At 42.9% G+C, this 17,044-nt stretch overlaps 1 protein-coding gene across 2 annotated transcripts in view; it reads right to left on the bottom strand.

The window, feature by feature from the left end:
• Positions 1–7,674: 7,674 nt before the first annotated feature.
• Positions 7,675–17,044, bottom strand: part of PRDM11 (PR/SET domain 11) — a 59,637-nt gene continuing 50,267 nt past the window's right edge. For both annotated transcript variants that reach the window (XM_034769581.1, XM_034769580.1), the window contains one exon: positions 7,675–16,903. In XM_034769581.1, the coding sequence (XP_034625472.1) occupies positions 14,739–16,903 (2,165 nt within the window). In that variant the 3' untranslated portion in view covers positions 7,675–14,738. The remainder of the gene's footprint in view (positions 16,904–17,044) is intronic.

Here is a 17,044-nt window from a genome sequence, read left to right on the forward strand (position 1 = left end):
CAATGTTTGGAAAGACTCAGAGGAAAGGAGCTAGAGAAGTGTATGATATTATCACCCATCATCAGGAAGCTGGAACCAGATACAAAGTCCACCCCGCCCCCCAGATGGGAGGAGGTTGTAGTTTGGCTCCATTAGAGAGATAAGCCCAAGAGCTGAAGGCCCTGAATTCAAGTTTCCCCAGTGTTTGCCTGGGATTTGGATCTGAGATGCCAGACTGAGCCCCTCTTTTATCATTAAATGATAACTGAATTTCCTGTGTATCTTACAATTGCAACCAGCATTACTTGATTCCTATTATGACCAGCTGAAGTACATACTGGACTAACTTGTAATTACCTCCACTTCACAATGTAAAGCGTTATTGATTCTCTGTTATGTACTGTGTAGTGCAAGTTGTCAATTGTTATTCACCAGCAAATGCATGATTCATATGTGATTCAATAATGAGGTGGAAAATAGGGTACAATCCACATCAGTAACAGAGGCTAGACTTCAACACAATGACATTTACTAGCACTATGACAAAAATTTAACAAAGGCACTGAACTGATGTGGCTTTGGCCTCATTTCTTGCACTTTTGTGAAGGTCAGTTTAGGTCTAATTAGATCTAATTAAAGAGCTGAGATGGAACATGTTACATGTGTTAAAGTTCAGCTCAATCACAACTGAATTTTGTTCTCTTGAAAGTTAACAGAGTGATGAGCTATCGGAAATAAAAAATACTTAGCAGTCATATAGTTCTTTTCATTGGTAAGTCTCAAAAGGAAGGAAGAATATTGAACAGCGCAGAAAAATGGTGACATGTGGCCTTCCAACAGGAATGACCAAGCTCTTCTGGTTACTCAGCCCCTTTCACTGATGTTTTTATTGTACAGAACCAGCTTTTGGTTGTCTACATTGTACTCACAGTCCAAGGCACAAAAGGAGAGCATGAGACTTGTCAATCGTGTCGGACATTATAGCACAAATGTAAATCTTCAATAGTAAATAAATAATTCCAAACTGTGAACACAGTGTCTGTTTTAATTGTGGTAGGATAAGTCCCCTATGCCTCTAACTCACAAATCAGACATGTAACATTTTTGTGGTGGGTCAGTGGAAATCTGAGGAAGACCTTTTGAGCTATGCCATTGAGTACATAGATATAAGGTTATGTTGTGGCACGAGACAGAGTTCAGGGTCACACCCTTGCCAAGCACAGGAAGATTCCTGCCTTGCTTTTCAGCAAGAAAATGTAAAAGCAGTGCTGGAAAGGCTTTCGTGAAGCTGTGAAGATAAGAATGGACAGATTGGGTCACACCAATGGTCCATCCAGCCCAGTCACCTGTCTTCCAAAAGTGGCCAGTGCCAAATGCTTCAGAGGGCAGAACAGGGAATTATTGAGTGATCCATCCCATCATCCAGTACCAACTAGCAGTCAGTCTAGCAGTCAGAGGTTTAGGTATCCCTAAAAGATCAAGTTGCACCCCTGACCATCTTGGCTAATAACTATTGATGGACCTATCCTCCATGAACTTATCTAATTCTTTTTTTAACTCAGTTATACTTTTGGCCGTCAGAGCATCCCCTGGCAATGAGTACCACTGGTTAACTGTGCATTTTGTGTGAAGAAGTACTGCCTTTTGTTTGTTTTAAACCTGCTGCCTTTTAGTTTCATTGAGTGACCCCTCATGTTTGTGTTATGCAAAAGGGGTAAACAAAACTTCCCTATTCACTTTCTCCACGTGGTTCATGATTTTATAGACCTCTATCATATCCCCCATAGTCACCTCTTTTTTTTTTTTTTAAGATGGACAGTCCTAGGCTTCTTAAACTCTCCTCATATATCAGCTGTTCCATTCCCTTCATCATTTTTGTTGCCCTTCTCAGTACCTTTTGCAAGTCTAATATATCTTTTTTGAGATTGGATGAACAGAACTGCATGCAGTATTCAAGCTATGGGTATATCTTGGATTTATATAATGGCATTATTATATTTTCTGTCTTATTGTATCTCTCTTTCCTAATGGTTCCCAACATAGTTAGATTTTTTGACTACTGCTGCACATTGAGTGGATGTTTTCAGAGAACTATCCATGATGACTGCAAGATGTCTTTCTTGAGTGGTAACAGATAATTTAGATCCCATCATTTTGTATGTATAGTTGGGATTATGTTTTCCAATGCATATTACTTCACCCTTAAAGATGAGAAGGGATGAGCAGATAAGATTTGGAAATTAGGCTTCTTATGGTATTTGGAGCTGACTCTGAATCAAAATTGTAAAGGTGAATTTGGATCTGAATTCCCATCTGAATACCCTAACTGGTGCATGGGATTAGGGGAGCTGCATTTCCAATGTAGTATCTTCTCCTTCCAGAACAGCCAACAGTGGTGTGGATTTGAAGTTCTGGTTTGGGACTGTCCCCAGTTTTAATCCCTTCAGTGCTGACTTCCTCCCAAACATTAGCACTTCAGTGAAATACCAAGTCCATAAGAACACAGGAGGTGTCTTTGTGTCTCAGGGGGTGAGAGCAAAAACAAGAGAGAGGGGAGACAAAAGCATGAAGACTGAGACACAGGAGATTGAGTTCTGAGTCATCCATTTAGAACTGGTGTTCAAGGTTGTAACTAGCATGAGCTGTCACAGAGGGAGAAGAGCAAAAGAGCCAAGGAAATAGCTTTGGGAGAGAAGGTGGGGGAGGCTGTACAGCTCGATTAACAGCAGAGACATTCTGATTAAGATAATTTTAAAACATGGTGGGGAAACGGTATAGTATGTCTCACAGGGGTTCCCACACCCCAGTGCTGGTGTCACAAAGGAGATCAGCAAAATGTTCCCACCTGCAGAAGGCTCAGATGGTCAATCAGGCCAATTCTACTTAATCCCCTTTTTTTACATAAGAGGAAGAGGAGAGGTTCTGAGGATACCCTTACTTCCAAACAAGATTGATGCAATTTGCCATTGGGAATGCCTTCTCACCTATTTGCAGTGGTGTTTATTTTCAGATTAAATTTTTTTTATATATATAAGGAAGCGTCCAGCAAATTTTAATTAAACTGTCATGGAATTCCCAGTCTGCTGCACCAGAGCCTAACAGAATCTAGGGCCCTTGCCATAGATATTGGGACCAACCTGACTCAGAGTACCGGGGGATTTGAAGACTCCTCCTCCCTGCCCACCCAATCCCTAGGAAATTTTGCCCAGGTTACTTCACATTTTCTCATTTAAATCTTGGTGGTTGTGAAAACTGAAGACCAATAGCACTGCCCAGAGCCAGAGAGGGGCTGTGAAATGTCTCTCCAAAGCTCTTGAATCGATATAGGTCTGCTAGTACACCACAACCCAGACCTGCAGCCTACCTGATTCTCCAATCCTGGGCTTTCCAGCACAGCTCTACTGACTCACCAGTCTCTGCACCAACCCCTGCTATTCCAGTCCTTCAGCATCTTCCACAGCTCTGTCAGTGGCACCCTGGCCAATGCAGGACCCAGTGCACCTCAATATTCACCTGCATCACACCCTGCTATAGTATGTCTAATCCCTCATGCACACACCTCTGCTCCTGGCCTGCCCCTCAAACCTGATCTGCAACACTCCATGTGATTGCCAGTCCTGGATCACTTCAGTCCCAACCTGTAGCCCTTTCCCTCTCCTTTTTTGAAGGCCACTCTGCTGAATGTCCCAATCCCTCAGAAATGTGAGGCAGCTGTAAGGAATATGAGGTCAGCAAACTTATTTTTTAACTTGGACTAAAATGGGCTTCAGATCCAGGGCTTCAGAGTGATGAAAAGTCGAGTCACCACATTCTGTTCTACAGCAGCCTTGTGCCTTTGATTTTCTGTCAGATAGATGCTATTTTTAGACACCCCCCACCCTTGTAAATGAATTGCAGCACAATTCATGTGGCAACTGTTCTGTCTGCAAAAACTGGCATCTGCTGCTCTCTCTCGCCCACAGCTCAGTATGTCCATAAGGAGACAGGCACGTGGCACAGCCCACGAAGGCTGCTCTTGCAATTTAACACCCTCGGTGAGGGATCTGTTTATTGAGCCCACTGGGGACAAGTCAGATCATACAGCTGTGTGTTGGGCATGGTGTGCGCCTGCTGGCAAAACCTTCCTTTCAGCCACTGCTTGCCTGAGACATCTTAGGAGGGGGAGGGGAAGAAGGAGACTGATAGGAGAGCAAGGCATCTCCATAGAAACCAATCTGCTTCATTAATAGGAAAGTCACACCATGGTTCCTTGCCTCTCAGCCGCTAACTCATTGAATCAGACACATCATTGCAGACTCAGTCTCCTCATACAGAGCCTGTCCTGAGGTGCCCTGCTGAATTTAAGGAAACTTACAGCATTATAGTCATATCAAAAGGAAATTAACAAGTGAGCTGACTAGGGAAATCTAAGTTTATTAAAGGAAGAAAGAGCTGAGAGAACAGTGTTAACCCATTAACTGCCTCTCTCCCACATAGGCACACACTGCTCCCTTCATTTCACCTATACATTAAAAGAAACAGTTAACAATAGACCCGAAGAAGTGCTGACAGCCTCCCCTGCGTGACTGGGTCAATTTAAAAGCAAGCTGACCCCTTTCCCTCAGTGTGGAATTACAACAGGCCTCATGGGCATATGTAATATTCCTCACCAGGAAGAAACTGCAGGTTTGTTTTTCTGATGCTAGATACCAGCATTTCAGAGCCTCTTGCCAGCAGCAGCCGCCATCTTGATGGACAATGATAATGACACCAACAGAAATAGGAGAGAGTTTGCCAGTGGCTTCAATGCTAATGGAACTATCACAATTATTTCCTCTTTTCCCCCCTTTCGCTGTTTTCATGTACATTTGGTGTTTGTTAAAGACATTAAAATCAGCAGCCCTGGAGACTGAAGTTACCTTTAGTCACAAAGCAGGTAACCAGCAGTGCAAGCTTCCCTTCCACATACTATCTCATCCCCTGTACTCTGCTTCCATGGCCCATGTAGTCCTTGGCCTGAGCTCCCAAGATGGAATTCAATTACAGCTAATTGTGATGGTGATTTTGTGTGCCATGGACACCTGGCTGCCAGGAACTAAACTGAGACTCACCAGTTCAGTTCACATGCTGTACTTGTATTTCACAAATTGGTTTAATAAGCTTGGTTTGAAATGGGGCATTGCACTGGTTCTGCACCACTTCCACAGTATGAAAAGAACCCAGGAGATCAGGGTTCTATTACTGTCCCTTCCACTGACCACTCATGTGACCTTGGACAAGTCACTTAGGCTCTCCGTGTCTTTGTTTTTCCATTTGTAAAATGGAGATAAATATTTACCTACCTCGAAGAGGTGCTGGGTGGCTCATTAATGTTTAAAAAAATCCTTTGAGATGCCTAGGATGAAAGTTTCCAAAGAAGGGCAAATTAATGTAAAACTTGGGTTGCTTGGTGGCCTTGAACAAGTCATTTATGCCAAAATATTCTAAAGTGGCCACTGATTTTGGATGTTTACGATTCTGGGTGCCAAGCTTGAGACACTGTTGGCCCTGATTTCCACAGGTGTTCAGCAGCTGCAACTCCCATTGACTTCAATTAGAAGTGTGGGAGGCCGATGACCTCTGAAAATCAGGCTCCAGAGTGTCTCATGTTGCATACCCCAAAACTGATGCACCCAAAATCAGCAGCCACTTTTGAAAATTTTGGCATTTATTTATTTATGTGGGTAGAGCTTTGCAAATACAAAGCACTAGATAAGTACAATGGGAAAACTACTGACCTGTCAGAATGCAATCACCAGGGAAACAGAATCACACGATTCTTGCTCCTTCATCTGAAATTGGTGGAATTTCCTCAAAGAATTTTGGCCTCCTGATGGCGGCAGTTGTGGGGCAGAGTGGGATCTAGGCCCACCCTGGGCATAAATGCTGCCCTTTGGACTTTCTAGTCAGTTCCTTCTGCTGTGCAGGACATGACGCTCCCAAGATGACAGGACAATTCAAAATGATTAACTAGGACTAAAACAAGAAACAAAAACCAACTCCCTCTCTCCCCAAAAAGCAAGATGCAAGTATTGATACACTTTCAAAGAAGATAATCCCCAAACTCTGAGGGGAGGTGGGTATCCACTTGGAACAGTATCTTTATTGAGGCAGCATTCCAGATAAGTAACTTTCCTTTCTCTAAAGACACCATCCACCAAGATGCTGATTGAGAGGGAGTAAGAAATTAGTCTTCTTCTACACTTAAAAGTAAAGTTAACAAAACTATGTCACAGTCAGGGGTATGAAAAAACTACCCCCCGACTGACATAGCTATGCCGACCTCACCTCCAGTGTAGACGTAGCTATGTTGACAGAAGAATGTTTCCATCGATGTAGCGAACAGGGAGGTGGTGTTCCTACAAGGACGGAAAAACCCCTTGTTGGTGTAGGCTGCACCTATACTACAGGGCTATGTCAGCATAGTTACACCAACATAGCAATGCCGGGACAGTCTCTGTAGTGTACACACAGCCTAAGACAGATATTCAGAAAGAGAACAGGTCCAGACCAATCAGGGCAGCAGTCCATCTAATCTAGGATTTGGCAGTTGTGTAAGAAAGTGTCCCCTTTCAGTAGTTTTACATTTGCTGCTCCTTTGTCTCCATTTGAGTGCCCCTTTTAGTCTTGTATTATAAGATGGGGTAAATACAAGTGCATGAATTACCTGCTCCATACAACTACTTTTTATATGATCTTTATTTGTTTACTCACTAAAATAAATAGTTCCAATCTCTCCTTGTAAAGAAGTCTGTGCAGACCACTGATATGGTCCATCTGTGGACTCTTTCAGATATATCCTGAGACAGGGTGACCAACACAGAATGTAGCATTATGGGTGAGGTTGTATTATTGATTTAAATAATGGCATTATCATTTCTAAACTGTTCTTGGTACATCCTTTTTGTTGCCTTTTTTTGTTAAACTCTTCACAATGATGCCCAGGTCTTTTCACTTGTCCCTAGTCTACCCTACAGAGTTAGTTTAAAAAGTGATTTAAGTTAAACCATTACAAAGCCGTGTGAAAGCACCTATATTGATTTAAAAACTTGAGCAATTGTTTTAACTGATATGAATGTCCACACACAAAGTAGCTCTGGTTTAACTGAACTGGCTTAAAATCATAACTTTAGTTTACCCCGTGCTGCTGTGTGTGTAGATTTGGCCTTAACAAAAATTGCATGCAAAAAATACACCAACTTAAAAGAAGGAGCATCCCAAAATAAAACTTCTTTTGAAGGTGAGAGAGTCTGGTCTCCCCTACCTTGGAAGCATGGAAAGTCCGAAATGGGATTCTGTTCTGCAAGCCAAATCCAACCAATGTTTTGTGAATGTGTGGAGACAGCTGAGCTGGGTATGGTAACACACAGGAAAAGCACCAGTGTGACTGAAACAAAGGTCTCACAATCTAGGTAACTGTAGCAGAAACATTGGAAGGCTGGGGCACTCCATATAAGGAATACAGGAAGACTGTGATAGCTGAAGTGATGCAAGGGCAGAAGGGAGCATCTTTGCTGACCATCCTCAAGAAGCAACAGACTGGATGCAAATTATTGGTGCCCTCCTAGCAAGTTGCCAAAATAGGCCCTTTTTTGGCAGTTTAGGTGTCCCTCCCTTTAGGAAATTAAGTTCTATTAGCCTTAAATAATAAAATAAAGAGAAACTAACCCAATCTGATAAATTTAAATGTTTTTATTAACAATCATCTTACATTACAAGGATAATATGACAAAAGGAAAGTTCTCGTGTACATACTATGATATATCAACATAGCTCTATTCGTATCCAGTGTCCTAGGTCCTTTCACACAGGTACTATAAAGCATAGTCTGCAAAGTAATAACATTTTAACGTTCTCCGAAAGTGTGATATTAACATATTAATACATATGTAATAAAAGACTTCTAGATATTTTTTTCTCTCATTTTGTGTGTGTGTGTGTGTGTGGTTGGAACAAACAGTTCAGCAGGGCTGTGCTTTGGGTGGGGGGAAGGTAGAGACTTTGTTTTCTGTAGGAAGTTAAACAAAAATGTATTGTGTAAAATGGTTGATGAGTCTGAGGAAGCCTGAATGACAGGAACCCTAATAGCCCTCCAATAACATATGGGACGTGGCTCCCCCGCACAGCCCAGTGAGCATTCTGTACATGAGGTGCAGTGTATAAAGGATTCCAATGCCAGGCAGGAAATACTCTATTGGCAGCATGTGGACTGGGGGTTGGTTTGCTAACTGAGTTTAATGTCAGTGGCATTTTCAGGAGAAGGCGAGGGGTGGGGAAACCATCCATGAGGTTCATGAGGAACTGGTACTAGTTTCTCTCTGCTGTATGTGTTTAACTTGGTGCCATTCAGCACAATTGGCAGTCATAGTTCAGAGAGACTCAGGAAAGGCAGGTTTGTGACTGAGGCATATTAGCAGAGTTGTGTGAAGGGAGAGGCCCAGGATAGCAGGGGATTGAGGTTGCATGGGGGAAGTCTGCACAGCATCTGCTAATGCAATACCAGTGTAACTAGTCACTCAACAGTCAGAGCTAAAATGCACCGAACTCTCCCTCCTCCCAAAAGAAATGAAAAATGAAAGCAAACATAAGAAGTTAAGTGGTTGCTAGGCTGACTCTGGAGCTGGAAAGCCAAATCTCCATTCCCTTCCTTTGGCGTTACAACAGCTCTCTCTCAGGGAGGAGCAACAATGAATCCATTACCTTTGAAAGGAAAGCTACTCTTGTCATCCCGTCCTGCCTCACACATGAAAAGCGTCACTATGGAGGCAGGCCAGTGTAATATGCACAGCTCTGTCCACAGCAGCAATTTCGTGTGGAGAGAGGAAGAAGGGAAAGAGGCGCAGACATTAGCACACACTCTGTAAATGTCAATCCATGGAAGCTGTGTCCTGGATCCACCAAGAAGTCCTCAAGTTGGAACTGCCAGTCATAGAAAAATATTTATCTTAGTTTTCTTTTCAAGGGAGGGGGTGAGGTGTTGAGCCCCCTGAATGGCTCAACTCAGCAATCTCAATGCACCTTGTCTATTAGCTTAAGTGTCCATCATGTGTCATTTACAGTGTCCTTCACTTAGCCAAATAATTCTCTTCTCCACCAAGAAAGCCATCTAGATCATCAGTTAACAACTGAGAAATAGCTGCCCTTGGTGAAACACGGCACTCACCGAGGAACATCAGTGCAATTGCACTCATTGGGTCCACTGTAAGGGAAGTGGCCTAACAGCTCAATTTGGTGGAACTGCAGGTATGATTCCCAGTTCAGTATGAACACACACATCTTTATCACTCCTAACTCACGGTCCATTTTCTTTTGTTCTACTCCCTCTCCATACATCATTCCTCCCATCTCTGATTGTACAAGAGCGACTGCACCAACTCTGCATTTTCTCTCGCTCTTGTTTTATTCTAACCCCATCTCTAAAACATTGGCTGATGCTGTGTGTGAAATATACTACATATAAACAAATTCTATTATACTGCGCTGGACTAGTTACTGAAGAGTACTGGTTCCCGCTTACTGCATGTTGGTGGCCACCAAGGAATGCCAACCAGGTGAAGCAGAAAGCCACATCTTCACTGCATTCAGACCCCTGGTCATTGAACATCTCCATGAAGAGAGAGAAAAGTGCATAAAGGGGTGAGATATGTATCAGCCCAAGTGTGAGTACACAGGAGCTATGGTACGCTTATCCAAAAGAAGACAAGGCGTTCATCTTTCTCCATCACCAAGACATAGTCCCAATACTACAGTTCCACAAGCCTTATTTAGCACCTTATTTAACATACAAGGAAAGAACCCCCTTGTCCTGACCACAGCAAAGTCCCTATACACACAAATGTAGACCCCCTCAGCATAAGCTTAAAGCTGTACTGAAGTCCTCAGTCTTCTGTATTACATACCTCTCACTAGAACACAGGGCCAGGGCCAGGTTTATACAAGGGCAATTGATTCTATATTATAGGTTTATATCTATTGAAAACATAGAAATATATAAATATATAGGATTTTATTTATAGATATATAGGCATGTGATTTTTATTTCTTACGCTGTGTGAAAATGTACTGGGATGTGCGTATATACAATATATAGACTGTATGCATAGGTATTGTATACATACACTAGCTTACATGCACACACGTTATACATGTCTCCAAGGGAGACAGGAATTTTGCATAGGCATTACTGGATTGACAGTACAATGGTTGGGGGATCAACGTACCATTTCTTTACTTTTACAACCTCTTTTTATGGGGTTGAGAGAGGAATCTGGCTAAAGCAGATGTTACTGAATGTTTGCCAAGGAAACTGTCCATTGGCCAAGCAAATAGCAATATTAACAAGTTAAGAAAGAAATGTAATTTCAAAGAGCCCCAGTGGCGAACTGGCTGAGTTTGCATTGTGGGATAGAAATGTATTTAGAACCTGAAAAGCATCTGAGAATCCATACCACCAAACATGCAAGGAGTACACCTGCATACCACAGAGATCAATTCATGGTTTAATGCAAAGAACATTCCAGGACAATGCCTTCTTAGGGACACTCTTGCATATTTGGTACATGATTCTTGTAGCATGCATATGTAATCCTTACACTCTTGCTAGTACAGGAAGAGCTTTGGTTTCCTGGGCCATTAGGATTGTCCCTGTTGCGATTAGCCCAGTGGTCAGGAGGCCTAGACTTCATGCAGCTACTGGCAAGCTCTGTAGAAGAAAACATCCGTGTGCTTAGTGGATATCTGCCAACAAGCAGGATAAAGGAGTATAGGAGCCTGAAAGAGGGTAGGATTTCGGCAACCAAAAAACCCAAGGGCTACAAAACCAAGGGTCTTGAGAAGTGCATGTGATTCACGGTCAGCTGCCTTAAAGAAGACGGAAAAGAAAAAAGGCTAAGCTTATTCAAGGAATAACAAACCCATTATTTCTTTGCTCTTGAAGACGTTCAAGATACCATGAACAACACATTCAAAACAATCGCCTGTTGGTTAAAATGGAGCAGGAGGGGAATAATTTAAACCGGATCCCATTAATCTTCCCACCTCAGGAGGAATCTGTCCAAGATGTCTACATCTACCCCATCAGATTTCTGAACGGTAGTACATTATGTGATGCAGCTACAGCTACACTGGAACCCAACCAATGTTGTGAACTGGCACCCTCTGCTGTCCCTCAGTCATCACTACAACCCAGCACATTTCAGCCTCTTTTGCCCGTGAGAGAAACTGGCTAACTAACAGTTAAAAAGATGATAATGAAATAAATCTCCGTAAGTGTGGTTCAGCTAGTTATTGGACTGAACGCTTTTTGCTTTTAACAGCTAAATACTAGGCATCTCTTGCCTTTCCAGTTGACAGAAACAGTAGATCCAGCCACTAGGAGTCACTCATATCACTGATACACAAGTGGGGTATTTTTTGCAAGAGAAGCCCTCGCTGCTTTACAGACAGAATGGGTAGAAAGTAACCCTATACACATTTCATTCTACTGTTGAGAACTCGTTATGAGAGATGTCACCAATGATGAGTTGTGTTTGAGTCACTTTTGAGCCAGTCTCTGGTGGTACTCAATATCGAGGTTGTAAACAGGCTTGTTTGTGGCTTTAACACTGGTTTGAACCAGGACCTAGTGAGCTCTACTATTTAAAAAACTGTTTTGGGGCTGGACCTTTCCAGAAAGACGGCCACGGAGTTTGCAGCTCCAGTTTGAAAAAGGGCCATGTGCCAAATTACTTATTCTACTGCAAATAGAATATACAGATTTTTCATGACGAGGAGTGTGGAACACTCGGATCTTCCAAGTTCTTGTGCTGAGCACAAAAACGGGAGCACAGAAATACAAAAAGGGGAGAGGGGAAAGCTGTCTTTAAAGTCTCCCTCACACTCACAGCCGTCTATATCAAGCACTTTTTCTACTGTTACGATTCACTTTGCAGCAGATTTCCTAGATATTTGTGTGTCATAAGAAAGAGAAATTCCCTGCAGTATGCCCAGTATCCTCCCGCAGTAGCATCCCAGTTCACATTGTCTGGCTATAGCTCAGAGCTCAAGAGTGGCGCAGTGGTTCTTTTGCGGATTTCAATTTTTATCTTCTCACATTTTAATTTAAAAAGATGGCAGAACAGCCCCCAAAAGGAAATTGATCTGATGGTATTGTGACAGTACAATGAGCAGTTTTTTTACTTCCCAGGCCAGTAGGGGCTGTGAACACCTTGGGTCTCTAGCAAGAGCTTCCCCTCTTACAGCTAAGCAATGAGCTGTTTGAGTCTGCCCAATTCCACTGGGCCTCTGGTCTAGAGCTCTCCTCATTTGGGAGGATGGGTCGTCCTGTTGCAAGGCTTTGTTGGGAGTGAAGGGGATTTCAGCAGTTTATTACCATTATTCACTTGCCAGGTATTACATTGCCTTCCCCTGTGCTGATATGGAACAGTGTCATGACCTGACTCACTTGTTGATTTCTAAGGGATTCCAGGGGGAAACATGCCAGTTCCTGATTCTTAATGGTGATTTTGATGTACACTAGACATTACCTATCAAGCTCACTCTGGCACGTCTGCACTAGCACACTCATTCCATATACTGTATGGGGAATGGCAGGGGCAGAAAGGAAGAAGTTAAGTGCTGCAAATTGTATTGCTTTCCTCCCACACTTCACTATTTGAATTCAGAGGTTCCTTGGTCTATTGTAACCCTTTCAAAAGTGACCAGCTAAACATCCTTGCTATATAGTATGTGTGGCAGGATTAGGGTAAGGAACATAGGAAGTCATCACAATTAATGCTTCAAACAGTATCCAACTCCACTCCTCAACACACCCCATAAGGGGTAATGTATGGATAGACAGGATGCACTTTCAAACCCATCAGACATACAAGTTCTGCCGTTTCCCTTGGGCTTAGGAGCTGAGCCGGAATGTGGTGGCTCAGCCACATGCCTCCACATGACCTGTGTGCTGCTGTTCAGCACAAATTAGTTTGGACGGTGCGGCGGGATCCAGGCAGTGGTGTGTGTTTTGTTGGGGAAGACAGTGAGCGAACCCTGGCAGTAGAAGTGACTCCAAGAGAGATAGATTTAAAACATGCTACATCACCATTAAAAACAAAAAAAGTTTAAAAATAAAATAATTATATATATATATATATATTTATATAAATGAAAAACTATCAACTAGCAGCAACGGTTCTAGAGATATCTTAGCACCAAGACCAAGGGCGGAGGGTAGCAGTAGAAAGGAAAGGTTCAGTGTTGCTGACATCACCATCATGTTTCCAAACAACACAGCTTGGCACAAGACGTTTCCCTCTGGGAATTGGGAACATGCCAGCCTGATTCTTCTGGACAACACGGTCTCAACTCCCGTGATGCTCTGGTCAGATTGGTGCTGCCCATACACATCAGAAAGGCAAGGCACTAGCATCTGGGGAGTTTTTGCACCTTTTTTTTCTTTTCTAACCTGAAGCGATAATTGTGTGAACGTGTGAGTCTGTTAAAAAAAAACACTCATTTGCGATTCAAGGTGAAAGTGCTACTTCCACATTTCTGCTGGACTTCGCGCCCTTTCAAGGAGGGACAAAATATTTCACAGGAAGTACAGCATTCTTCATCCTTTTGTCGCCATTCTGCCATGCTGTGAAACATGTCACCTTGGTCACAAGAGAATACATGAACCTTTAAAAATACATCATCACACCATTATAACCCAAGATAGATCTTGCATTGATATTCCCTGCCACGGAATTAGAGCAGGTGTTTTTTCACTCATTCAAGAAAATAAAACCAAAACCACAACAATCTATGATTATAAAGACAGAGTATAAATAATGTAAATCAGAATATAATTTTTAAGCCCTGAAATCTCCACCCTCTGATGGGTCTTGACTCATTGGCTGTCTCACTTCCACAGCAGCCCTGGTTCTGAATGAACAGTTGTATAATTTTTTTAAATCTCCTACAATATAAAAATATAAATGCAAAAAACTCCCCATGCCTTCTCCATTATACTATCTTACAGTCTGCACATGACATTGTTATAATATGTCTGAACGGTAATGGGGTTATCACCAGGGGACCTGAAAGCTTTGCCTTACTCTACAGCCCACCAGTGGGGAGGACTGAGAAACGGGCATCACAGTTTAGCTGATATATTTGTTCTTAAAATAGGGAAAAAAAAATAACCAACACCCTGTATAAGTGAATAAAGCTTCCACTTCTAAACAAGAAAACAAGGTGAAGTTGGGGAACTGGGGAGGGATCCCAATACACATGCACAAGTCACTCTGTTGGAAATCAGACAGCCATCAGTGAATGGCTCAAATGGCTCATAACTAGACTAAACAATGAAAAGAAAGGCAGGGGGTACCCCTCGTCCCCACCGCCACCACACACGCGCACAAACACACAAGGAAAACAACTGTAAGGAGGAGGCTGACAGAGACCCGTCATCTAGCTTATAGATTGATTGTTAGGTTTGAACATGTAGAGTATGGCCCCAGCACATGCTTCTGAGAAATGAAATGTTGCCACCTACGCTGCAGCTGCCATGTTTGGAGAAATCAGTAAATTTCGAATATTGTCTCTTTCTTAAAATTCCACTTAGCTTCTACCAGACGCATATCGCCTTAACTTTTTAATTTTCAGTGTGAGTTTTTTATATATATATAATATATATATTTTATATAATATATCAAAGTTTAGAGTATAGACTAAAAAAATTATTCAACAGCTTTCAGAATTTGAGGCATTCCTTCCTAAATATCGGGGTAAAATTCAGAGCCGTGGTCCATGCTCTGCAACATTGGCTTCTGATCAAGGGAGGACATCCTGCTCAGCATTTCTGCTGACAGCGCATAACTATTGCCTGACTTCTCCTCAAACCAACTATCTAGTGCCCTCTTGGCATCGAAGTTGGCAATGGGTGGCCCATTAACGGCAATCGTCAAAAGATCACTGAGCTGTTCCAGAGTAAGCCGAGAGCGGTTGTTTTTGCGCACTCTCTGCAGGGCGTTGCGCCCCTTCTCGCAGCAGGCTGTTGAGGTGGGAAGGACTTTGAGGATCTGAACTATTTTATTTAAGAGTGGGAATCTCTGTTTGTATTTACAGATGTGACTGATTAAGTCTTTAAAACCATTTTTGGTATAATAATCCACCTTGAGTTCTCTCCATTCCATCAGCAAACTCCCTCTGGTGTCCATTCCCTCTCTGCAAACTTCTCTTGAAAATGATGGAACAGCTTCCAGGTGCTCAAATATTTGTACCATATCCTCCTTTCCATAGTTCATGAGCTCCTCTGTGTTTCTGGGCCAAGTTGCAAGATCAAACACCTGACACGCTTTCACAAATGTTCGGCTACGGGAATCGAACCTTTGGGCCAGGATTACCTGGGTCTTCTGGCAGATCTTTTCTCTGATTGACTGGAATTTGGCTTCAGCCACCCGCAGGTTTTTCACAGCCACTCCATTAAAGCTTTCACGGAAGTTCTCTTCAAATTCCTGCAAGTACTCTCCAGGCGAGTCTGCCAGCCTACTGATCTCCTGGATAGCCTCCTCTATTTTGTCATCCACTTGTGACACAAGGAGGTATTCACCTTGGAAGATGTAGGCGAGGCGCGAAAGCACAGCAATCACATCCAGCAAGAAGTAGATCAGTTTAATTGACTGGTAGTCCATAAGGAACTGCAAGAGAGCCAAGGCAATAGCAGAAGCATCTGCCCGTTGTGTCTGACCACTGACATCTTTGAGATGGGCCACGACTTCAAGGTAATCCTTGATCAGCGCATTGAGGACATTCTGCTCCCCTATGATCCACTTCACTGCTCGGATATCTCCCAAGAACTCTGTCTCTTCACAAAGAGTGGCAGCAGTGACTCTCAGCTCACACATCAGCCTGGGAGAGTAACGATAAAAGCTAAGCAATTGCTTCAAATTGTTTTCTAGCTCCTCCAGACATGGAAGCTCTTTCCCACTGATGGCATCCAAAATTTCCAAGTGGGGCCTGTGTACCATAAAGGGTAAGCAAAGCAACCAAGGCAGAGTCTTTCTGATTGTCATGAACAAGTTGGCTCTCAGGCTGGCAGTAATGTTAGCACCATCTACTCCCAAGCCGATAGTTGGTTTCTCATCCTGCAATCTTATTCCCAAACTGGAAAAAGCCCTGTCTAATGCTTGGAGGTAACTATCTGTTGTACAAAAGCCCAGCTCTTGAAGAGACAGGAATTCAGTTGCTGGAGGTCCATCGCTGCTCGTGTACTGAACGTAAACCGCTACTGTGTCGGCAAGCAAGTCGTCACTCTGCCCATCCAGAATGATGCTGAGAAAGGGAGACTGCCTGATACGTTCTACCAGATCCTCTCGCAGAGCCCGGGCGATATGATGGATTAAGATTTGGCAGTCTCCCTCGTTCATGTACTGATCCACCACTTTGAGTTCACACTTTCTCAGTAGTTCTGCAAGAGGCCTAAAGTCAAAGTAGGGCCTGCCTTCTAGAGCTAAGTGATAGGCTGTGTTGAAGAGCAGGGTCATATTTCGGCACATCTCTTCTGTCTTCTCTGGATGCATCCTGAGCTTGTAGAGCTGCAGGCACTTCTTGTGGAGGTTGCTCTGGCTGTGAAGCTTTATAGTGTGTATCTTAAACTGCTTAGAGCCAATGATAAAGGCTGAAGTCCGAGAGGATTGCACCGTGTACTGCCTGCAGACATGGCACCACATTTCATTCAACGTAGGGGAGTACCGAAGAAACCAAAACTTTTTAAGCCACTCTTGCTTGAAGCGTCGAATCCTCCTGCCAGTTGCAGAAGACATCTTTGAAGGCTCATCTGTCGCAGCTATCATGTCATTGGAAACTGATTCATCAGCAGAGTCCACCTCCTGGTCATCATCCTCCATGATTGTGGGAACAGAGATGATGCTTTCAGAAGCTTAAAAGAAAAAGAAAAGATATTTACAAAGTTCAGAGATGCAGCAAACATTCAAAAGATAACTCAGAATATTGTCTAAACAACTGGCCCAAATTCTACCCTTCATTGGTTGTAGTAGAGTTTGGTCCTCTGAATACAAAT

Source organism: Trachemys scripta, chromosome 4 (genome assembly GCF_013100865.1).
Source record: "Trachemys scripta elegans isolate TJP31775 chromosome 4, CAS_Tse_1.0, whole genome shotgun sequence".
NCBI lineage: Eukaryota > Metazoa > Chordata > Testudines > Emydidae > Trachemys > Trachemys scripta.